This window comes from Nymphalis io, chromosome 17 (genome assembly GCF_905147045.1).
Source record: "Nymphalis io chromosome 17, ilAglIoxx1.1, whole genome shotgun sequence".
NCBI lineage: Eukaryota > Metazoa > Arthropoda > Insecta > Lepidoptera > Nymphalidae > Nymphalis > Nymphalis io.
The window spans coordinates 809,270-834,388 of record NC_065904.1 but is presented as its reverse complement, the minus strand read 5'-3'; the positions used below and the strand labels follow the sequence as shown (position 1 = coordinate 834,388).

The 25,119-nt window shown below is 41.0% G+C and overlaps 2 protein-coding genes across 2 annotated transcripts; one reads left to right on the top strand and one right to left on the bottom strand.

Moving 5' to 3' along the window:
• Positions 1 to 665: 665 nt before the first annotated feature.
• Positions 666 to 21,344, bottom strand: LOC126775048 (focadhesin). The gene is made up of 19 exons (XM_050496776.1): positions 20,988 to 21,344; positions 20,447 to 20,650; positions 19,901 to 20,060; positions 19,644 to 19,786; positions 19,157 to 19,308; positions 18,323 to 18,879; positions 17,537 to 17,641; positions 16,808 to 16,920; positions 15,880 to 16,083; positions 15,405 to 15,609; positions 11,688 to 11,781; positions 10,527 to 10,729; positions 9,802 to 10,044; positions 9,213 to 9,482; positions 3,667 to 3,857; positions 3,362 to 3,481; positions 3,104 to 3,281; positions 2,716 to 2,843; positions 666 to 1,583 (listed from the first exon to the last, which is right to left on the bottom strand). Exons 1-19 carry the CDS (start codon positions 21,266 to 21,268, stop codon positions 1,529 to 1,531), a joined length of 3,606 nt encoding a protein of 1,201 aa, XP_050352733.1. The 5' UTR covers positions 21,269 to 21,344; the 3' UTR covers positions 666 to 1,528.
• A 508-nt stretch (positions 21,345 to 21,852) lies between these two features.
• LOC126775046 (probable protein BRICK1-B) lies at positions 21,853 to 25,095 on the top strand. Its single transcript, XM_050496774.1, has 3 exons — positions 21,853 to 22,116; positions 22,540 to 22,622; positions 23,141 to 25,095. The coding sequence occupies exons 1-3, from the start codon at positions 21,996 to 21,998 to the stop codon at positions 23,165 to 23,167; spliced, it is 231 nt and encodes a 76-aa protein (XP_050352731.1). The 5' UTR covers positions 21,853 to 21,995; the 3' UTR covers positions 23,168 to 25,095.
• The last annotated feature ends 24 nt before the right edge of the window (positions 25,096 to 25,119 follow it).

The window sequence follows — 25,119 nt, the reverse complement described above, 5'->3', positions numbered from 1 at the left end:
AACATATATTTGTGTGACACTGTAATAAGATATTTACGGATCCAGATATCAGCCTTACCAATACTTCATATACTATTTTTCTTTTTGTAAATACATACTTATATAGATAATTACAAATGGAGCAGACAAGTCCTAGAGTGGAGACCGCGAATCGGCAAGTGCAGCGTAGGGCGCCCTCCAGCCAGGTGGACCGACGACCTTAAGAAGGTGGCGGGCACCAACTGGATGCGGAAGGCGGAGGACAGGGAGCTTTGGCGCACCTTGGGAGAGGCCTATGTTCAGCAGTGGACAACGATTGGCTGTTAATTGATAGATAATTACACCCAGACTCAGGACAAACAGACATGTTCATGCACACAAATATCTGTCCTGGGTGGGAATCGAACCCACAACCGTCGGCGTGAAAGGCAACCATCCACCAACCACGCCAACCGGCTCGTCAAATAAGTCTAGTATAATGTATAGCGACTGTAAAGCATGATCTCTATGTAAAATATATAAAAATTTCTAATATAATTACCCAATATATACAAAATATAGTGAAATAAAACCTTTCAATATAATACATATTTGTTTTATTAAAGACTTCGGAAGTTGTATACAATTGTCATTATTTTGAATACAGAGTAACAATGTCTTAAATAATATGATGATAAAAACTTTGCACTTATTGTAAAAAATAATTGGTAATCCAGTAACTATAATGTTTATTACGCTAAATAACATCTATTCTATGTAATATTTAATTGATGGCATACATATGGAACAATTAAAGTTTTAACGATTTGTCTCAAATCACAAGCACTAATAAGGTTATATTCAGTCTTTCACGCAAGTAAAGGAACCATTTACTAAGGATCAAAATTCTGTACTAAGGAGCTTATGTCTCTGAGTGTAGCAGATTAGGTTTCATTTATCTCAATCTGAATGGTGATTGGTCAGTAGCAGTTGATGACGCAATTGTCGACCAATCAGCTTTCAGAGTTCATGAATCGGACTTTGATCAGCTTACCATAAACTGGTTAAACAGTAAAGCAGACGGTCAAATATTTACACAATTATTACCCGAGATGGCCTAGTGGTTAGAACGCGTGAATCTTAACCGATGATCGTGGTTCAATCCCGGGCAAGAACCACTGAATTTTCATGTTCTTAATTTGTGTATATAATTCATCTCCTGCTTGACGGCGAAGGAAAACATTGTGAGGAAACCTGCATGTGTCTAATTTCATTGAAATTATGCCACATGTGTATTCTACCAACCCGCATTGGAGCAGCGTGGTGGAATAAGCTCCAAACCTTCTCCTCAAAAGGGAGAGGAGGCCTTAGCCCAGCAGTGGGACATTAACAGACTGTTACTGTATTAGGGTATAATAATATAAGCCAATGCGCCATTAAATAGCTGTTATGTCCCTTGTGCGTGCAATTACACCGTCTTTGTCTAGTACAGATTAACATTTACAATGCCATTTTTTTTAAATATAGTAATTTAATATTAATAAATGACAACACTTATTTTATTATCACACTAACAAGCTTCTGAATCCTCTAATCCGATAGCAGAACTTCCATAATTCATTTCCCTGTAAAAAGAAAATAGTGTATTTTAAAAAGTTTTATTAAAATATTCTCATAATTAAAAGCGCGCAAGCGTTATCACAACACGTATAGCAAGTACCGTGTATGTTAGTACGGATAGCAAAAAAAAATTCGAATAGACTTAGCAATAATTTAAGTTTTAGCGTTGGTGTAAATACGACCAATTAATAATACATTGTTATTTTGAATTCGAATACATATTGTTATGATATCAGCTACGAGACCCACGAAGCATTTAAAAAAAGTAGAAGAATAATAAATTTAACGAGTACAATGGAATCTCCTTGGTGCGTAACTAAATGCCGCGTCATAACCATGACTGCCTCATGGGAGTCTGGGAGGGATACCAGGCCGTAGCATCGTCACCCACCACTATGCTTACATAAAACTATTTATAAATGACAAAAGAGAAGCAATTGTATCATACTTTTTCTGTACTCATTTTTATTTATTATTTTCACACATTTTCACCTCAACAAGCCTATCGAATAAATTTTGTTTATGGATTATGTACAGCGGGATCAGCATCATTAGCAACACCTTTTATTTCTGTTAACATTTTTCACAAGTACTTATGCGATGGCAGCGGATAGTTAACAATCAAACAAAGCACTACAGAATGAAACACACCATTTCTTAGATTTCGTCGATGTTCCTCCTTGAGCGGCGAGAAAACAATTACAAAACATTAATCACCAAATTTTTTGTCTCATAAATATTTCCAAACAATGTAATTACTTTAGCCCAGATGGCTGTGGGTCGTAATCGAAGATTGTGGGATCGATCGCGGCTTTGGGCGAGCATTACTGATTTATCGTGTGCTTCATATGTATTTATAATTTTATTTCATCTCGCACTTTTAAGGAAAACAACGTGAGAAAACTTAAAAAAAACGTATATAGGATAACATTATAAGAAACGTCTCTACCGAATCGCACAGAGTAATGATTTTATCTTAAAACCTTATCTTTAAAAGAGATTTTTGCCCAGCAGGAGGGCATTTGTATTGTATTTATATTTCTTTCCAAACTATATAGTCTAACTGAATGTCTACAATATGCTAATTTTTGAATACAAAATAATAATATTGGAAAAATCATAGTATTGGTCACTCACATCCTCTTCCAGATCTTCTGCGTGGTGAACTGCTCGGTGTGCCGCAGGGCGAGCAGCGCGCGCTGGCAGCAGTGCGCCGTGCTCGGCTCGCGGATCGTGTCGCGGGTGTGGCACAGCCATTCCAATAACTGCGCCGTGAGTGCGTGAAAAGATAAGCCGTCAAACAAAGTACAAGTTTTAAATTTTTCTAAATAATTCGCATCCGTTCCCATGATTGTAATGAAAGGGCAAACTTCGATTCGTTTAAGTCCGATTTAAAAAAAAAATTATGTATAGGTACATAATATATAATAGCTGCAGTCACAGAAAGTAAAGTGACTCGTGTAGAACTAGATACTAATGTCTAATTGTCAGTAGAGGTTAGTCCAAAGTCAGGCTCGAAGGGTACCGGCAGCGCGGCGCCCCGCCAGCGCGGGCGCGCCACGAGCGCGGCGGCGGCGCCCGCCAGCGCGGCCCGCAGCGCGCCGCGGGACTCCGCCCCCTCCAGCGCCCACAGCCCGCTGAACGCCACCACGCTCAGGAACACCACGTCGCACAGGAACAGCTTCGAGGCCTCGTCGTCCGCCCTACGGGACACGATTACGCGTGTTCGGATAACGTCATCAAATCGGCAGCATTTAGTTAACCCTACTAAATATATATTTACTCGTTAAAGGCGACTTGCGTTCGCGCCATCAGCTGCAGGAACCAGTCCATGGTCGTCTGCTCGTCGGCGTCGGCGGCCTGCAGCACCGGCGATATGCAGCGAAGGAAGTTCTCCTGCTCGCTTTAACGTGCACAGAAATCATAAATAGATAGCTAAAACCTAAACTATAGGAAACATGGTATATTTTATTTAAATTATAATTTATGTTTATGTAAATATGAAGGGTGGAGTAGGATGCCAATATATTGCTATCAATTATACATAGCACGATAAAATATATGATATAAGGCAGAACAGGTCCTCACGCGGGGTAGGCGGCGTGCGCGTCGACGAGCTCGTTGAGCCACACGAGCGAGCGCGCCGCCAGCGCCGCCCGCACGCGCGCCGCGGCCCGCAGGCGCGCGGCCGACGCGTCCCACCAGCCCGCCGGCGACGACACGCGCTCGGCGCCCGCCGCCGGCAGCGCGCCGCACGTCTGCGCGAACGCCGCCCACGCCTGCAGCGACACACGGACCACTAGCTCGAGCGCGGTTAGGTGGATTGCGGACACTAGTCCCGTATTCACTATTAATAGGCCCTTCGGTGAAAATGTATGAGATGCGTTCAGTAGTGACGCCATAAATTGAGATAAAATAACGAAGTGGATTGATTCACATGAGGCACACGATCGAGATATTCATTACATTTCGTAACAGAAAATTAACACTAGCACACTGTTTAAAAATAAGAATATATCATATTTATTCCAAATATCGGATTTACTCTATATGAGAAAAAAACTAAAAATATATTAATGAGATAATTTAGGCAAAAAGCAGTCGGAAAATGTTAGTTTTAATTCATAAAATAACAAAATAAATTATAAAATTCAAAATTTTTTTTATCTGTTTCTGAAGGCCATGTAATAAGTAGTCGCCATGTTATACGGCAGCGTAAACTAAAAAGTCTCAGCCTACTACTATATACTACTACTGATCAGCCTATATACGCTTTGTACTTTTATAATTTTCGTAAGCAACGTTACAACATTTGTTTACACAGCCAACTGACGTCATGACCACAGAACAATTACGGCGTCCACTGGTCTAGCGTTTTCGAATGCATTTTTATGGAATTTCTCAGTTGTATAAAAATGTTGTTTTTTTTAGTGGTTTATGAGCACTGTAGTACCTAATTGAGACACTTTTTAAAAATGGATATAATACCCTATTGGAATTATAAATATTAATAAAACATAATTTTAGAATTACTTATTTATGTACTTCATTTAATATATTTAATAATTACATATTTCTATATTGTATTTGATTTAATAAAAATATAATCGGTTTCAGAACGTCATTGGTATTGTTTGGTAAAAAAAAAAGTTAAAAAAATAGTTTTCCCGCGCATATATAAAAAACGGAGAACTGAACGATTGTCATCAAATTAACAATATATGATATTTTGTTATAATTAAATTTAAAATATCTCATAAGTTATTATATTAAAGATATTAAAATTAACACATAATAAAATTTATTACTTCTACTGTGTGTATTTATTATCAGAAGTGGGATAATTTTCTTTTAAACAATGCATCGTTCTAAACGATCACGCTCACGATCACGCATCATTCTGAGAAAAGAAGAAGACAATTTGATGAACACATTAATAGTACTCATAGAAGACACTCAAGAAAAAAGAAAAGTAAATCAAAGAATAGAAACCATTCAACACGATATTCGACAACCCATTGTGAAAGAAATGGAACTGGAACACCAAGCCCAGTACAGAGAAGTGATAACACATGCTCGAAGAAAGAACAAAAGATTCAGCGACCGGACGCGTTTGTATCAATTTGACTGAAAACAGTTCTGCAACCAGACAAGATGGCGTTGAAAGGGGAGCGAACTATTCTGCAACCGGACGAGATCTTGTGACTCCGAGGCTATATACTGCGACCGGATGAGATATTGCAGTTTCAAGAGTTTATTCTGCGACCGGACGAGATAACGATAAGGGTTCAAAGAAAGGTGAGTTTCAGACTGGAAGTTGCAGCCCAGTTCTGGGACAATCAGTAAACAACGTGACTGATACATATCTTACTCCGGGGTCATCAGCCGTGCCAAAGCGTATGTCATTTAACATATATGAATGTGTAATGATGACATCATATTCAGCCCATATTAATCCACTGCTGGACATAGGCCTCCTCACAGGCACGCCAGTTCCGGGAGAACTCTGAATCCTGTGCTAGTCACATCCATTGAGCACCCGCCATCTTCCTAAAATCGTCTGACCATCGGGCGGGTGGTCTGCCCACTGGCCTTTTTGCTTCTCTAGGCCACCACTCCGTGACGACTTTAGTCCACCTTCCGTCTTCTCGTCTGGTCAAGTATCCAGCCCATCTCCACTTTAACCTCGTGATACGCTTCCCAATATCTTCGACTTTTGTCTTTCGTCGGATTTCTGCGTTTGGTACACGATCAACGAGGGAGATGCCTAGCATAGCACGCTCCATCGCCCTTAGTGCCACTTTTATTTTGTGCATGTTATGCTTAGTAAACGTCCATATTTCGGCACCGTAGGTGAGTATAGGCAAGACACATTGGTTAAACACCTTGGTCTTGAGGCATTGTGGGAGTTTGGATGTCAAAGTATCTTCGAGCTTTCCAAAAGCAGCCCACCCTAATCCAATGCGTCGTTCGATCTCCTGTATTTGAGATTTCTGATCAAATGATAAACGATGTCCAAGATAGATATAATCGCTGACCACCTGTACGGTGTCCTTACCTACGATTATGTTAGGTGCACGTATGTGGCGATTAGTCATGATTTTGGTCTTGGACATGTTCATCCTCAGAGCGATCCTCAGTGAAACTTCTTGCAGATCTGTTAGCATAAGTTGGAAGTTCTTTGGTGCTCTCAGCGACAAGAATCAAGTCGTCCGCGAACCTAAGGTGCGTCATTCATGTTCCGTTTATATTGATACCTCTCTCCCTCCAATCCAGCGTCTTCAACAGATCTTCTAAGACGGTGTTGAAGAGTTTCGGCGAGAGGTTATCGCCTTGTCGGACCCCTCTGTCAACAGACACGAGGTTGGTTTTTTTGTGCATGCGCACCTGCATAGTCGCGAATTTGTACAGCTCTCGGAGGATATCTACGTATTGCTTGTCAATACCGCAGCGATGGAGAGATTGAAACACGGCCCAATGTTCGACACTGTCGAAAGCCTTCTCGTAATCAACGAAGGCAAAGCACAGGGGTCGGTTATACTCATTGTACTTCTCCATTAGCTGCTTGACTGTATGGATGTGGTCCATAGTTGAGTATCCACTCCGGAAGCCAGCTTGCTCGATAGGTTGGTATTCGTCGAAGGTGTGAGCGAGTCGGTGGCACAGGACTTTAGCGAACAGTTTGTAGACCTGAGAGAGAAGGCTTATTGAACGGTAGTTTGTCAGTTTTGTTTTGTCGCCTTTCTTATAAAGTATCGTGACAATCGCATTCTTCCATTGACCGGGTGCAGAACCCTGTAGGAGAATTTCGTTAAAAAGTTTTACAAGGACTTCAAATATAGGTTTTCCACCTGCCTGCAACATTTCGACATGCACCCCGTCCTCACCAGAGGCTTTACCTTTTTTCATTTTGCTTAGCGCATGCTCTACTATCTGGTGTTATATCAGATAATTTACCTTTTTCGATTCGCTCTACTGGCGCTGCTCTGAGGTCCGTCGCATCTTGTATCGATTGCGGTATTTTTGAGGTATACAGATCCCTGTAAAACTCTTCGACGATCTTTATAATTTGGTCACGATCAGACACAATATTGCCGGCATGATCCGTCAGCTTGTTTATTTCCCTCATGCCCAAGCTAAGTTTTTTTCTATAAACTTTCGGGCCCCTATTGTCTTGGATGGTTTTTGCAATAGTTCTAGTGTTATAATTTCTTAAGTCATTACGGATTGCCTGCTTTATAGCCTTATTAATCTCTCTCTGAACTGATGTTATACCAGTCTTCAATTCCCTTCTTTGAGATAGAAGCTCTCTGCGTATGAGATGTTAATTTCGCCTCTTTATGTGGCTTCTTTCCCCCTATGTGTCTCTTCGTGGTCGTCAGTACTGTGCACAGCAAGTCGTTCAATGAGTCGACATTCCGGTTCTCTTCTATAAGCCCTTCGAAAGAGTTTTTGGGTTCCAGTTGAAACTCATTTTGTAAGAGTTTGTAACTATCCCTACCATATTTTGAGCTAGATGTTTTAAGCAGTTTGGCTCTTTCTTTGGGAAGGTTATACCTGAACGTGGCTCTCACTAGACGATGGTCGCTATTAGTTTTAAAGCGACTCAACACATTAGGCGAGTCAAATAATATTAATTCCTCAACTGCAATAGTAAACTTCAGTGATTTAGCTCAATTTGTAAAACATAAATAAGACCTAGTTTACCGCATAATACCAAATTGTTACCGGAATTTGACCCGTCTATAAAGAATCATCGTATCGATTTATGGCTGTCGAAAGTAAATGAGTGTGCAAAAATATACGGGTAAATATGAATCTCATATTGTACATTTTGCTTTACCTAAATTGTCGGGTAATGCTAAAAAATGGTATAATAGTCAAAAAACTATTTTGTATAGCTGGTCAGAGTGGCAAACATTACTTCGTAAAGCTTTTCCATCCGAAACTAATTTAGGTGTCATTTTAACAGAAATGCTCGACAAACGAATGACGGTAGGAGATTGTTTAGATGAATATTTCTATGATTCAAATAATTTATTAAAGGCATGTAATATTTTTGGTAAGAAGGCGGTAGATTGCATTACACACGGTATAGATGATCGTAAAATAAGTGCTGGTTCGTCGGCCGCGCGTTTTACAGAGCCTGAAGACTTTTGAAATTTCTTAAAGACGTTCGTAAAGAACAAATATATTCTAGTAAATATCAAATGATATAAATTGTAAATGGTGTACATTGTAAACAAATTGTAACAGTTTTTATATAACTGAAGTGTTTGCTTAGTTACAAAATATTTAACTTTTAAATATTTATTTATATATTAACATCTTTAAAAAAATATCCATTATAACAAAGTATGATTGTGAATTACATAATTGGATTTGAAATGTTAAAATTATAATTTAATAATTACATATTTCTATATTGTATTTGATTTAATGAAAATATAATCGGTTTCAGAACGTCATTGGTATTGTTTGGTAAAAAAAAAAGTTAAAAAAATAGTTTTCCCGCGCATATATAAAAAACGGAGAACTGAACGATTGTCATCGAATAAACAATATATGATATTTTGTTATAATTAAATTTAAAATATCTCATAAGTTATTATATTAAAGATATTAAAATTAACACATAGTAAAATTTATTACTTCTACTGGTGTATTTATTAATAGCAATATCGCAGTTCAGGATCCCACAAGGGTTAACATTATCTAAAGGTAAACATTTAATGAATTTATTATGATGAAAGCACACCTTGGGAATAAGACGAACGCTGCATGGCCATTTCTCTTTTTTTGTAAACGAAACAAGACATATAAAAAAAACCCGCTGAATTACTTTCGCTGGTTCTTCTCAGTGCTGGGTGTTTCTTTTCCAAACCGGTGGTAGTTTCTAGTTTGACTATCAATAAGTAAGTGTAATGCTTCAATGTTGAATAAATGATTTTGATTTTCGATTTTGATCAGGTTACTTGTCTCTTATAATCCGTTATGAGAAAACTGGCATTATTATATTATCCACAGTCATACATTTATATGTAAGAAACTTGGCGGAAAAGGGTAATTACGGCACCATTCAAAAGTGGTTATAAGAGCCCTCTCAAATTGAAAATATTTTGATATAAACTTACCACATTTTCATCGTCAAGCGCAGGAAAATAGCTTTCGACGATTTGCGACAGGAGGGTCCTATTGGCGTCATGTATCCTATCCGACTCCAAGCATTCCTTGATTATCCTCATCTGCTTGACAAAGAGCAGCTCCTCGGGATCCTGACTCGTCTTTGGTAGTTGATGGAAGGATTCAATGAGACAGCTCTCGAGAGGTTTCCGGATGTTGTTCGGGGGTATGGTGCGGCAGAAAATCGGGAGGTTTTCGAAGAACAGCATTATGTCGGATTCCTGAAATATTTTATGTTTATTAATATAATGGGTTGCATGCAAGCCCATCTGGGTAAGTTATCCACTCATTAGATATTCTACCGCTAAACAACAATACTAAGTACAAGCGGTTTAAAGGGTGAGTGGGCCAGGTAACCAAAGGCACAAGGGATATTACATCTTAGTTTCCAACGTTGGTGGTAAATTTAAGGAATGGTAACATTTCTTACTCCTGTGCCCACTTACCACCAGGAGGCCCATTTGCCCGTCCATAATGGCCTGTAGTATAAATGATAAAAGCTAAGCCTAACGAATTCCTCGCCGCACTTTGAACACCAACCTCGCTATGGCCGGGTACGATGCTTTGCAAGAAGTTCTCGATCAGTCGTTTCGCAGATATCGAGGTACTGGCTTGCCTGGCTGCTAGTTTCACGCAGCCCGCTTTCCAGTGCCGACCTCGGTGGAAGACTTCGTGGAGGAAGCAGAAGTCGAGAGGCGGGAGGGGCTTCGGGAAGTCCGTTGTGAGAGTGTTGAGTATGGCCAAAAGGACCGCTTCTGGGTAGTCGTATGATGGAGACGTCGCCTGTAATTTCAAAGATAAATTAATAAATACTTAAGAAAAAGTAATTAAAGTAAATAGCTGGCAGTCCTTATATATGGCTGCGGTTCTTAATAAGTTGTGGTTGGAAATACACGATGATACTGAATATTAAATTAAAAAAATATATATTATGAAAAAAAAACCATCTAGCTTAAAATAAACTGAAAGCCAAATATATTGTTCAATAATTTAAGCCACTTACACGCGAGATTAACGATGAACTGCTAAATAAATAGACAGTCTGAACAGACTTACTTAAATTTAAACAACAAAATCGATACGATAAGTTTGACTTTTATAGAAGTTACATAAAGCTTAATAGAGATGCCCACGGAGGAAAAGGCTTTCTCCTTTTGCCATATAAGAAGCAAGTTTGGAAGATATTCTTCCAACTTGCACCCGTAAAGGTCTACTTTGGGTAGTGTCGCGATCCCCAGCCCAGCAGCCCCGCTATATCTCGCGACCTGTCTCCGGAAGCAGTCGGCGAGGCCGCGCACGACGCTGTGCGGCGGCAGGTGCGCCAGCGTGGGCGGCTCGCGCGCCTGCGGGCCGTACACGCCGCTGCGGTAGCTCTTGATCTCGCGCTCCATCAGCTTCGCCACCAGCCGCTCCACGCTCGCCAGTGCCATTTGGTTCGTATTCTTGAACACTTCCGGCCACACTTCGCCTAAACAATAGAGTCATAAAAAATAATTTGTTAAACTCCTCTGGTTAAGACCGACAAAAATAAACTTTTATCAAAATTTAAAACTAACGTTTATAATATAAATCATTTAAAATATCATATCTAAATATAGCGATCACCTTACGGTTAACAATAAAGTCAAAAATATTCCTTCAAACTACGAAATAATTCGACAAAATCAAAGTCAAGCTGCAGCCGTATCTGTTCCCAAGGGAGGAAAAGAGATAACAACAAAAAATACTTCACGTTGTATAGTTGCGCGGGTTCAAATTCGGATATTATTTTACTCTTATAACGAATAACGGATGTAATACACACGGTGATTAAATTCGGAATAAACCGATTTTCGCTAGCTATTGTTTGTGCTTCGAACGCTCACATAAGTGGCGTTAGAAGTGTCACGCCATTTTGATTTTTTATTATTCAATTGTCCTTTGTTTAGTACAAAGGTGTTTGTTAGTTGTTTGTATTATGCTATTCGTTTTATATTAAAATTATTTATTGTTTATGATTTTAAAATTCAAAGTATTCTTATTACAAAATGTTACATTCTGTATTAATATTAAGCCGAAATGACCCAGTGGTTAGAACGCAGGAATCTTAACCGATAATCGTGGGTTTAAACTCGGACATGCACTACTGATTTTCATGTGCTTAATTTGTGTTTATAATTCATCTTGCGCTTAACGATGAAGGAAAACATCGTGAGGAAACCTGCATATGTCTAATTTCACTGAAATTCTGCCACATGTGTATTTCACCAACCCGCATTGGAGCAGCGTGGTGGAATAAGCTTCAAACCTTCTCCTCAAAAAGAAAAGGATGGGCTTTAGCCCAGCAGTGGGACATTCACAGGCTATCACTGAACTGAACTGAACTGTATGAATATTACCACTAAACACAAATTAAAACTGCCTCTACAACTGTTCCAGGCACTTACAAGGCACGTAGTCAAGTACGTCCTCCGGTTTCCGCGCCGCGTCCGCGGGCGTCTTACAGTACGACGGCGGCAGCTTGACGGTACGTCTGTAGATCTGTAATGCACACATAAGGTCAAAAAGAAACATTATTTATTTCAGAACAAAATGGCGGGCCTGTATGCCTCTGCGGACCGGGATTTATGGGAATGGTCCGCATTACATGTCCCATTACGGCAGCAAGGAAGCTGGCCAATGCCGGCCGCCTTCTCGTCGGATGGAGTTGGGCCAAGGTCGCGCTCCAGGAGCAGCGTCTCCACTCCCACGTCGGACGAAGGACGCCGTCAGGCATCTGACGAAGCTAATACTCAACCAAAATGAGTACACCAAGTATTAGCTTCCTACAGTCGAACTCGAACCACTCCGCCGGGGCGCAGGACCTACTGCTGCAGTCCATGGCGGAGTGGCAGATAGACCTGGCGATGGCCTGCGAGCCCTACTTCGTTCCTCCCCTAGCTCATTGGATAGAGGACCTGGACGGAACGGTGGCGGTCCTCTCGAGAAGCAGAACGGGTCCTCCCCTCTCACTTATCGACAGGGGCTCGGGCTACGTTGTGGCGGGATGGGGCGAGTACGCGGTCGTCGGAACGTACTTCTCCCCCAACCGCAGCCTCGACGAGTTCGAGACTTATCTCAGCTCAGTCAGAGCTGCGGTAGCCATGGAAGTCACCGAAACCTACTCTGGTTCTCGGCGACTTAAACGCGAGGTCGCGTGCCTGGGGCAACCCCATCAGGAATCCGCGAGGGAGGGCCGTCCAAGTGTGGGCGCTACTCTCCGGCCTGTCCCTTCTCAACAAGGGGCAAGTTTAGACTTGCGTGTGCCACAACGGGGTGTTCGTGGTGGACGTCTCGTTCGCCACCCCTGTGGTAGCACGCAGAGTGTCGAATTGGAGAGTAGAGGAGGAGGTACTGGTGGTAGAGCTTTGTGCAAGCTCGTCTGGGTAGGTACCACCCACTCATCAGATATTCTACCGCAAAACAGCAGTACTTGTTATTGTTGTGTTCCGGTTTGAAGGGTGAGTGAGCCAGTGTAATTACAGGCACAAGGGACATAAAATCTTAGTTCCCAAGGTTGGTGGCGCATTGGCTGTATAAGAGATGGTTGACATTTCTTACAATGCCAATGTCTAAGGGCGTTTGGTGACCACTTCCCATCAGGTGGCCCTTATGCTCGTCCGCCTACCTATTCTATAAAAAAAAAAAAAAAGGTGGAGACTCTGTCAGATCATCGCTATATCCGATTTGAGATCTCCACTTCTCGCAGGCCGGTGGAACCCCAGAGGGTGTCGACCACGCTGCCGAGGTGGTCCCTTGGCCAGTTAGACCGTGAACTGGTTAAGGAAGCCGCCATCGTGTAGCGGTGAGTTTCCGCGGGACGGAAGGAGGGTGCCAGCGTGGAAGAGCTGGCGGGCCGCATGCGCAGTGCCCTCAAAGAGATATGCGATGCGGCCATGCCGAGGACTCGGCGCAGAGTTCCTCGTCGGCATGTGTACTGGTGGTCACCGGAAATAGCCGAGCTTCGGGTGACGTGCAGCCAAACGCGGAGGGACTATGTCCGCTGTCGCAGGCGCAACGGCGTCGACACGGACCAAGAGGGACAGCTTTTGGCCGCTTACCGCCAACTGAAAAAAGATCTACAGTTGGCGGTAAGTCGGGCCAAAGAGAAGGCGAGGGAGGAGTCGCTGGCGGGCCTCAATCGGGATCCATGGGGGCGACCGTACGGCGGGGTTCGCGGAAAATTCCGCACCCAAGTCGCCCCCGTGATGGAGACGCTGCCGCCGGGGCTCCTCCTGCGCCTGGTCGGGGAACTGTTTCCCCACCCAGGCGGTTTGTCCCTCCGCCTATGGCCCCTCGCTCCGTGATAGAGGACGCAGTGGCTCCACCACTGATCACGGAGCGAGAAATGGAGATGGCCCTCGACCGCTTGAGGGCCAAAAACACGGCGCCGGGTCCGGACGGTGTTCCAGGGCGTGTTCTGTGCGACGCCTTGGAATACCTGGGTGCAAGGCTTCGGGAGCTGTTCGACGAATATCTGAGAAGCGGGCAGTTCCCGAAGCCTTGGAAGCAGGGGAAATTAGTGCTGCTACCGAAGAAGGGTCGACCACCGGGCTCGTTCTCGGCATACAGACCGATAGTGCTGCTGAACGAGACGGGCAAGTAGTTTAAGAAGATTTGTTTAAGAACACTCTGAAGACTCGGACCAGGGAAGCGGTGGCCCAGGGGAAAGTGGTCCTGGCGGTGTCGCTAGACGTGGCAAATGCCTTTAACAGTCTCCCGTTCGAGACGATCAGGGAGGCACTCCGATACCATGGGGTGCCGAACTATCTGAGGAGGCTGTTGGAGGCGTACCTCCAGGACTGAGAGGTCATCTGGGCGGGGGGCGATGGCAAGTTGGTCCGGCGTCGGGTAGGCTGCGACGTTCCACAGGGTTCGGTTCTCGGCCTAATTCTGTGGAACGTCGGCTTCGATTGACGACGATGACGATGACGACGCTCGATGACGACTCTCACCGTGGACCGAGTGGAAATGCTGGGCCTGAGGGTCTCCATCTCCAAAACGGAGGCTCTCCTCTTCCACGGTCCACGGAGAGGCCCCCCACGCGGGGCAAGATTCACCGTCCACGGGACGGTGATCAAGGTGCAGGCCCAGATGAAATACCTGGGCCTGATCCTGGACGGGCGATGGAGATTCGGGCAGCATTTCGTGCAACTCGGCCCGAAGCTCGTCAATGCCGCCGCCGCCTTACCTTACCAGCGGCGACTCGAGGGAACGCGGCGACCGTCCAGGGTCGGCGGAGGTCGGGCGGATCAGGGCTTTAGCCCAGCAGGCCCTGATCACCCGATGGGAGGAGGACCTGGGGTCCCCCACGGCGGGCCTGGCGACAGTGGAGGCGGTACGTCCCCACTTGAGTCGCTGGGTCAAAAGAAAATGAGGCACGTTCTCGTTCAGGCTGACGCAGGTGTGTGTGTGTGTTTACCGGACATGGCTGTTTCGGTAAGTATCTGCACGAGATAGCGCAGCGGTCACCCTCCTGCCACGAGTGTGGTGCGCCATTCGACACGGCGCATCACACCCTGACGGAGTGTGCCGCGTGGGGGCCCCAAAGGCATTCCTTGGCGGCGGTTGTTGGAGGAGATCTCTGTTTGCCGAGCATCATCGACGCGATGCTCGGAAGCGAGGGGTGCTGGTCGGAGATGGTCTCCTTCTGCGATAGTGTGATGTCACAGAAGGAGGCTGCGGAGCGGGCGCGGGAAGAAGATGCCGATGCAGACTCGATCCGCCGGAAAAGACCGGGGAGAAGAAAAAGGCGCCATGCGCACCTTCTCCCCCCGCCACATTAGGCGCCGCCGGGACTAGGGGGGTTCACAGTACCCTGGGAACCCTCCCTAGAGAATGGAGGCCCCCATAGGCGGGCTGGCCGTCAGAGCGCCACGGTAGCATGCGATAGTGATCCCGTGGCGCTCCTCGTTAAGACGAAAGGGTACCGCTGGTTTTTAGTGGGTATTCCGATGTTCGGGGCGCACTCGGCGACTTGGACACTGGCGAGTCCCACATACTCCCCCACTGTTCCCGTGGGGGAAACACGTAATGCGTTTTTACAGCGTTAAAAAAAAAGGTCTGTATGCCTATGTGGCAACATGTGGTTGATTAGAATCACACGTTTTCAGCGCGACACCTACCTCCGGTATATCTATGAGCTTGTAGTCGTCGATGCGGTAGAGCGCCAGCGCGTCGCAGGCGGCGTCCAGCACGGCGCAGTCGTCGGCCTCCGCCACGAACTGCCACAGGCGTCGCGCCGCCTCGCGCGCCAGGCCCTCGCCCCCCGCCAGGCCCTCGCCCCCCGCCACGCGCAGCGCCGGCACCTCCGCCAGCAGCCGGCACAGGCTGCAGCAAGCGGCTCGCTGTCACTCGGCCGGACACCGAGCGGGAGACTAAACTACTGAGTTCCAACTTATAGCCAAAGTGTATGTATTTAATTTACCATACATGTTATTTTTGCTCAGTGTTGATCAACAACTAAAAAACAGTGCTCCTTTTAGAAACACACTCTCCAAAAAAATATAATGTCTCGGCGAGCTGCAAAATCGAGTGGACAAAGTTACTAATTCCTGTGCTGCGTCACCCCAAATATCACGTTCGCGTCGGCGGGCGTACCTGCGCTGCACGGCGCGGCGCGGGTCGCGCGCCAGGCGCGGCTCGAGCGCGCGCCACGCGCCGGCGGGCGCCACGGCCCGCGCGCGCCACAGGCGGCCGAGCGCCGCCAGCGCCAGCGCGCCCGCCGCCGCGCCCGCGCGCTCCGAGCTGCGCGTCAGCACCGCCGATATCACCGACACCAGCTCCAGCCCGTTGCCGGCCGGCCTGCGGGCGACACTCCACTCAGCCTCGCGACGACGAGCACGTCACCGTCGGGTCGACGTCAGGTACGTCGTTGACGATTTACTACGGAGGCTTCGGAAGTCGGAATATTTGTGGTGGAGCTTTGTGCAGGCTCGTCTGGGTAGGTCCAACCCACTCATCAGATATTCTACCGCAAAACAGCAGTACTTTATATTTTTGTGTTCCGGTTTGAAGGGTGAGTGAGCCAGAGTAATTACAGGTACGAGGGACATAAAATCTTAGTTACGTAAGCGATGGTTAACATTTCTTAGAATACCAATGGGCATTGGTGACCACTTACCATCAGGTGGCCCATATGCACGTCCGCCTTCCTATTCTATTAAAAAAAAATCCGAGAAACTGACGTGCCCAGCTAATTTTCCGCTAGATCTGAATAGACTTTTGTCATGGAATGGATGACTTATGGACTCTTGATGCCTGCATTAATTTTTAGTGACGTAATAAAATTATCATAACCATAATTTCGAGTATCATAAAATTTAATTGTACCTCATGGTAATTTAGTGAACCTTTTGCTATTTCCAAAAATACAGTAGTCCACTCAAGTATTTTTTTTATTATTTAAATAAAAAAAATCAATTATTATCTTAAAAAAAAATAAAAAATTCTTATAATAATGTTATGAGCATCTTCAGATGTGCCGTGCCGTGTGAACGTGCCGTGTGAATACATCGTTACTACTGACCGCAACTCGCAAATCTTCAACACGGCCTGCGCGCGCGCCGCGTCGAGCTCCCACTTCGGCTCCGTCGGGGAATTCTCCGACAACGCCTCTTGTAGGTAGGGGAAGCACCGGGCCTGCAATGTAAATAAGATAAACCATTTCGTTAAATGGAATGTAGATCGCACGTCAGGTATTTAATAACTATTCTAGTTGTCTAGATCGAGTGTAAATTTGAATCAGTCAACATTTTTTCGCTTAGATTTGTACGCTAATTTAAACACTGAGCTCCCAAATTCCTAAAATTCCAAACCTAATTGGAACCTACTGTCATTGTATCCCTCTCACTGTCCCCCACGGGAACAGTGAGGGGGGTATGTGGGGCTCGCCGGTGTCCAAAACGCCGAATGCGCCCCGAACATCGGGATACCCACTAAAATACCAGCGGTACCCTTTCCGTCTTCACGGGATCGCTTTCACATGCTACCGAAACGCTCAAATTTGTTTTGTTTGCCTCGTACGACCCCGTTCAAGACATTTTTTATTATACTTAATTAATTTATTATAGCAAAAAATATTTCAAACATTAAAAAAAAATTTCCGCTCAGTTTCTTTTATCGGTTCCTCTCGGTTCTGAGGTCTTTCCGAACCGGTCGTATTATAGATTTCTGACAATCAAAAGGAAATTATAAAGCTTCTGATGTTGCTGATGTTGAATTTTGTTTTTAATTCATTTGATTTATTAATCCGTACCTGAGTTTCAGCTAGAGTCGTGTAGAGCTTGATTAAGAACGAAATTGGGACACCTCTTCCAACTTTCAGCTTGTTCAATATTGCTACCAGCGTTGGGACGTTTTCCTGTTGGATATATTTTTTTAAATGTTACCAGCTTCTCTTATTCCTCTATATAATTCATGTAATTGAAAAAGTATTATACTAAAGTCCGGCCGCTTAAAGAAGGCATTACCATTTCTATCATGGTCATGATATGTTGACAAAATAAAACAGTTGACATAACATTCTAACACTGCAGTATATATTTTAAAAAAAATTGTATAATTAGGAGATTCCTTGATCACTACAACAGCGTTCTAATTACGCGAGCTAATTTAAAACTGCACAGAAAGGTGAAGTAATTATTTCCTTACTGGCGCAACTTGTGGTTTATTTAATAGAAACATTAATTCGTACGATTTGGTTTTCTATTTTTGACGGGCCGGTTGGCGTGGTTGATAGATACTTGATATTTACAAAAGAAAAGTAGTATATGTAGTATATAAGTTGTCTGGTTCCCATAGCACAAGCTTTGTGCAAGCTTAATTTGGGATCAGATGGCCGTGTGTGAAAAATGTCCCAGGATATTATTTATTTATTTTCAAAAGACCAATTCAAGGTTTTTCTTAAACCAATTACAGATCTGGATGCTACATATATATTATCTTTATTGTAATTTATTATTATTATTATTTAGTAGTTGAACTAATTTTGAAATTAAAAACTAATCGCGACGCTTCATATAATTTCATCAACGAAACTCACTTTAGTTGCAGCCATTAACGGCAAACCGTTCAAGCACTCCAACTTGACAGCTGGTCGGCTATCATTCGCTATTTTATACAACAGTACTGGCAACACCGTCACTGACACTTCCTTCTTAACTCGTACCAGATCGATTAACAGCCTTATACACTTGAGAACAATGTCCAAATTCCCATGTTTATCCATTACAATCCCTATAAAAAATGTGAGTAGCTCCAATTTCAACAGTTCGTTCGCGTTCATCAAACCTTCGATCCAACTCTTCAATTTGTCATCATTATCTCTCAGTCTCTCCCACGTGTTTAGCAACCTATAGTAAATATACAAGTCTTTATCGACGTGAGCCAGGGCTTGGAAAGTTTCGTTCGACTTTAAGTTCGCTATTAAGAGGCCAGTGTCTGTATTAGTTGAGTTTTGATGTATGTCTACAATTTTGGAGGCAACTTTTAAGGCGTTGTTCGTTAAATACGACGGTAGATGGAGCCACTGCAGTGATAGCCCGACGAAGGAGTTCAGGCATATCGACGAGTATTCATATTTGCTAATTATATTTAGACCTGAAATAATATTATACAAATATATTTTAATCATGTAGGCTGTTACAAGTAATCAGAAACAGAAAAACTCGGTAATTACTCTTATCGCTGTGATAAACAAACAAACAGCAATGAATTTAAACGTAAGTCGTAAGGTGTTGTTACAAACACAAGGAGAACCGGTAGCAACGCTTGATTCATAAGTGCTTGTAAACGTCTATTTGAATAATTTTTTTTTATTGTAATAAAAATTACGGTTAAATGGAAATATCGGTAAAATAAATGATCCATTACTTACACAGATTAAACAATTCATGTAGATACAGCGCGGATGTATTGACTAAGTTCTTCGCGAGCAGCATGACGGTGAAGCCGGCGACCGCCTTCAGCTCGGGCGCGTCCAGGGCGCAGCACCTCTCGATCAGGCTGTAGCAGCCGCGCGGGTCGCGTCTGCAACAGAGTCGCTGTTCTCTAGTCATGGAGACATTGGAGTAACATTGAAACCCTGAAAAACGCATGTAAGCGTTCTCCTCGCTTAACGCGAAGTGGTAACCCTCTCCATCTTAAAGGGCACCCAAGTAGTTTTCTACGCAAAAGCAAGTTTCGGGGCTACCCTCCTCTTACCTAGATCAGGACCTTGTACCACCACTGCCTCATTGCATTTATATAGAGGAATTTCGTTAATTTTAAATAGTAGAAGAATTGCAGAAAGATACAAAAAAAAATATCAACAGATATCTAACAAACAGAAACTCAAAATCCAAAATAGTAAACAGTCGTCTTACCCATGTGTTACTAACTCGCCACAGACCCTCGCGAGCATGGGCACGAGGGCCACGACGTGCTCGCGTCGTTGCTGATATATCGCTGCATCAGTCACCGCCGAATATGCTGCATATGCCTGCTCTACTTGCTTTGGATTACAAACCTGAAAAATAATTTATTGAAAAATACAAAGCTATAAATATATACAATATATACAAAGTTATAAATAGCAAGGCATTTTGATTACATTATACAATCATAATAACTATTTCACTACCTGTTGACAACTGATGCAGGCAAGTAGCAGTTTGGACTGGGCCTCAGACTGAGGTAAGCTCAGCAGCAACTGCCATGGCCTGATGCTGTGGCTACGATGAGGGCTACATGTCAACCATAGGAACACTGGCCTTAAGAGTTCTAAGCTGTTTGATGCAACCCTAGAAACCAAACAATTGTTGTCATGAGGACATTATTATTGTTGATTTCTTCTTGACTGTTTACCACTAGAGCAGCCATTCACAATGGAGACTAACCAGCTATACAAGAGATATTATAGAGCACAAGTGTGTGCGCAAAGATGCACACTTTCTTATTCCCCCATTGGATTATAAAAAAAACATTCTTCACTTGTGTCAGCTAATCCTTGAAATTGGTAGAAAGAAATTTGATCCTCATTTATATTCTTCAATTTATTTTTATTATAATTTATTTTATGGTTGGCTAATACATAGCTAAATTATGTTAAAAGAAATTGATAATTTTATCCAAACAAGTTCAAACGTGGCTGAAAGATTAAAAATTTTATATTAAATTTCAAACTCACGTATACTCGGGGTGTGTGCACAGAGCGTGCATCTGAGCCAACACGTCATCCTCAACATCTTTATTTTTTTCCAGAACAGTTATGAATGGGTGTTGTGGTGATCTTAGTGAAAACTGACACTTGTACTGTTGTCCGGGAATCAAGCGGGACTTTAGATCCAGAACTAATAGCCCGGCCATTGTTGATATGATAGCTGAGTAGTTACTGAAAAGTCACATTTATGTCATGTACACATTGTAATACATATTATTGTGTGTTAATGTAAATGTAGCAGAATCTTATTAGAAGCTCATTGGAGCTTCGCATGTGATGTACTTATTAGAATCTTTACACAACAATAACAAAAAAAACATCTTGTTAATTAATGATAGACAATGATTTGTAAAAATCCACTTGGATAAAGTTTGTTAAGGATTGTGATTTAAGAATAAACTTATTTTAACAAATCAGTTTTTTTTTTGTATTGCATAGTTTTAGTTTTTCCTTTCGTAAGACTTACAATAATAAGAACAATTGGATGTAAGCTATGTTTTATACGTACTGTGTACTTGGAAGTAATGTAACGACTGTTGACATAGTATGTGCTATTTCGAGAACTCCAAGTTCAACCAAAGCCAGCAGCCCCTGACACGCCGTGAGGCTCACCATATTGTCGGGAGACGAACATTTATCCCTTAAATATTTTAATTCTTCGTTCTCTAACACAAACTGTTGACGTTCCCCAGGCTTGTATTTTGATTTTATTGAGGATATTAATTTATCTATCGCATTGACAATTAAAACGCTATTGTTCGTTTTTAATTTGTATTCTACTTCATCCATTATCGTGTTATTAAAATAATTGAATTACAAAATCGTTTAATTTAATACAAAGCCGGCTAACAGCTCTCACAGCTGTTCATAAATTGGTCACTTAAAGTGTCACTTTACAGCTGTTCATAATGTGTCAGTCGAAGTGTCATCACACAATTGTATTTTGACATATTCGTTTAAAAATAGTAACTATTTTGTACTCAAAAGCGTATGTTTTAATAATATTATTATAGAAACAATATAATTTTCTACTAAAATTTACGAATTAAGACGAGTTTTCTAATTTATTCAACTGTTTGGTTATAACGTTTAGAGACACTAATCAATTTCTGCAAGTTGTCTGTGGGGCTGCCAGTGTCAATAGAATATTATTGTGGGCAATTTGTTTTTACTTACATATATAAAATAAAGAAAATGATATGAAATGAGAATCAATTATTTAATAATATTACAACTTAATAGTTACTTGAAATAAAAAATGAAATAATATTTTACTAATATGTTGTTTATTACCTGACTCCCCCGGACCGAATCAGGATTATTTATGATAAATATGTGGCATCCCTAAGCGCTTATCTCTTATGTCTAAATACATTAACACAATTAACATTACTAGTTTTTGACATATTCGCATGAATGAATGAGAACTTAATTTACTACATCGTATTTGCAAAAGCAATCATCGAAGCCCTCGGACGTGATTTGTTAAACAATAAAACTATTAATCAGTATCAAAATGTCTACACCACCTCGGGAAACTATACAAAAGCAAATCCAGCAAGATTGGGCAAACAGAGAGTACATTGAAGTCATAACAGGAAGCATAAAGAAAATTACTGATTTTCTTAATTCCTTTGGTAAGTTAAGTGAAAGTGGAAGTGAAAGTCATTAACCTTAATTTACTTTTATTGCAAATTTATTTTATTACTACCTCTACACTACAATAATTTTAATTCGTCAATTAATCACATCGTATTAATCTTTAAAAACGAAAGATTACAATGATACATGAAAATAATTATCATTTTCTCATTTATTTTTATGCAATAACAATATGTATTGATGATGTTTCCGCTCTCAAACTTTGAATTAAATTTGTTGAACAGAATTAAAGGACTTCAAGTCTCTTCAACCCAACAACACATGTAAACATTGTTATAATTGAGTCCATGCCGTATAGTTACCGTGATAGACTGTGATCATCAAAATTGCAAAAAAAATTATTACTTAACATTTGTTTATTACATTTTTATTAAATCAAAATGGTAATTTTTTTTCAGATATGTCGTGCAGATCTCGTTTGGCTGCATTACACGAAAAATTAGTTTCATTAGAGAGAAAAATTGACTACTTAGAGGCTTGTGTATGTATTGTATTTTTTTAATATAAGTTCACTATCACATTACTATAATTTATACTTACAGTACAGTAACAGCCTGTTAATGTCCCACTGCTGGGCTAAGGCCTCCTCTCCATTTTGAGGAGAAGGTTTGGAGCTTATTCCACCACGCTGCTCCAATGCGGGTTGGTAGAATTCACATGTGGCAGAATTTCAGTGAAATTAGACACATGCAGGTTTCCTCACGATGTTTTCCTTCACCGTCAAGCACGAGATGAATTATAAACACAAATTAAGCACATGAATATTCAGTGGTGCTTGCCCGGGTTTGAACCTACGATCATCGGTTAAGATTCACGCGTTCTTACCACTGGGCCATCTCGGCTTGAGTTGAATTTATACTTGTGCTTATTAATTATATTCTGGTAGTTCTATTAATAATATGATTATAACAAATAATTTATTAATAAAGACTTGAAAAAAAAAATGTTTTTACAATAAGAAATTGATATATGAAATAAATATTTTTGTGTTATTTTTAGGTCACTAAAGGAGAGACGCTTACATAGGCAGAGAAATGAACATTTCATCTGAAAACTTTTAAAGCATTTATTTATGTATATTTAAATCTCAAATGCATTCTTCATAATAATACCTTAATAATGTTGATTAAACTGAATATTATATTGGTACTTATATGCTTGGATCTTAAAGGAGTCTTTGAATATATTCAAATATTTTAATAAGGTATTGGTATTATTTGTTGTACCAACTTTACTGCTTAATTTTGTTAATGACCTACTTATGACTTTGGCAGGTATGAAATTAAAAAAAAAATCATCAAAATGAGTTCACATTGTTTTCTGTGATAATCATTAAAAAAAATATGTTATAAGCTTAATTTTTGCATGTTAAAATAAGTTTCATTGACATATGAATTAAAAAATTATGATCAATGTCTACATTGACTTAATTTATTTATATACGAGATTATGGATAGTACATAGACATTCTCTATGGTTATAGAAGAAAGTGTTCAACAGTATATACTAAAAACTCAATGTCTGAATGTTATGAAGTTCATAGTGTTTTTACTATTGTGAATAATATTTACTCCAGAGCTATGTAGTGTATTGCACCAACTGCATTGGAGCAGCGTGGTGGAATAAGCTCCAAACCTTCTCCTCAAAAAGAGGAGAGGAGGCCTTTAGCCCAGCAGTGGGACATTCACAGGCTGTTACGGTTACGGTATGTAGTGTATGAACGGTTGGAGTAAATGTGTAATGAAAGAACTTGCTGTTTGAAATGAATTCCTATTCACCACCAATAAAAGTATTGCTACTGAAAACAAAAACTATTTTTAATCTGTCAACACATGATTTAAATCAAAATCAATCAACAGCCAATCGTTGTCCACTGCTGAACATAGGCCTCTCCCAAGGTGCGCCAAAGCTCCCTGTCCTCCGCCTTCCGCATCCAGTTGGTGCCCGCCACCTTCTTAAGGTCATGATTTATCATTTACTAAATATATATACATGTTTTAATAATTTAAATCAGTGGGTTAAATCAATTGTATTAATAAAATAGTTTAAAGTCCTTTTTTATAATTGTTTTATTTGAATATACTTTAAAATTAAAAATAATGAAATCCGAAAAATTTATATCACAAGTTTTTTTTACTTTTTTCAGAATAATAATATAACAATGGTATTTACCATTATTTTATTTTAATTATAAATTATCATTTTGTTTTTATTATATTTATGATGTATAATTTTAATAATAATAATATATATCTATAATGCGACTAATATCACTTGCATTTATTATTTGAATATAAATGTTGTGAGCATTTTTATTATTTCTGTCATTACATTTATTTTTATGAATTTTAAATAATATAAATGCAAAATATATAAAGTAGAAAAACATGTAAATTCGTCGCGAGGTAATCGATAATTAGTATTACGTCATGATCATAATCGAAAATATTAAATTATATATTAAAATTATAATATATAATTAAATATATATAATTAACTGCATTTAAATATAGCTCAATATTATTGGTTTGCTAGATGGCATTCAAAATTAAGAATGATCATAAGTTATAAGGCTCCTTTTTGATTCTCATAATCAGTTATTTTAAATACTCAATAATAGCAATAATTGATGTGTTCCCTAAATGTTACAAAATTTTATCATCCTTCCTAACCACTCTTGAACTCCTGTCAACGTGGTTGGATTGCCACAAGATCCTTGTCGCACAAAATTTAGAGATTGCAAGTTTAAAATAATTTTATGTATTGTGGTACTGTGTATGCCCCTTTAGAAAAAGTTAAGCCTTAAAAATTGTGCAGAAACAGAATTATAATTATATAATTGCACTATGTAATATATAAGCATACTTTTTGAAGATTGAATAAATGGTTTACAAATATTACCGAATATTATTTCGAACATGTCAGCAACTTTTACTTAATATCGATTTTCCACGCAGACTTAAAACCCAATGCCTTTT

What these genes read in the sequence shown, in the direction of transcription:
- LOC126775048 (XM_050496776.1), bottom strand. Translation starts at nt 21,268, where the DNA reads ATGGATGAAGTAGAATACAAATTAAAAACGAACAATAGCGTTTTAATT. An exon ending in CGTACTTGACTACGTGCCTT is followed by an intron (nt 10,730 to 11,687) that starts GTAAGTGCCTGG and finishes TCTATTGTTTAG; the next exon opens with GCGAAGTGTGGCCGGAAGTG. An exon ending in CGCTTGACGATGAAAATGTG is followed by an intron (nt 3,858 to 9,212) that starts GTAAGTTTATAT and finishes GTGTCGCTGCAG; the next exon opens with GCGTGGGCGGCGTTCGCGCA.
- LOC126775046 (XM_050496774.1), top strand. Translation starts at nt 21,996, where the DNA reads ATGTCTACACCACCTCGGGAAACTATACAAAAGCAAATCCAGCAAGAT. An exon ending in TGATTTTCTTAATTCCTTTG is followed by an intron (nt 22,117 to 22,539) that starts GTAAGTTAAGTG and finishes ATTTTTTTTCAG; the next exon opens with ATATGTCGTGCAGATCTCGT. An exon ending in TTGACTACTTAGAGGCTTGT is followed by an intron (nt 22,623 to 23,140) that starts GTATGTATTGTA and finishes TGTTATTTTTAG; the next exon opens with GTCACTAAAGGAGAGACGCT.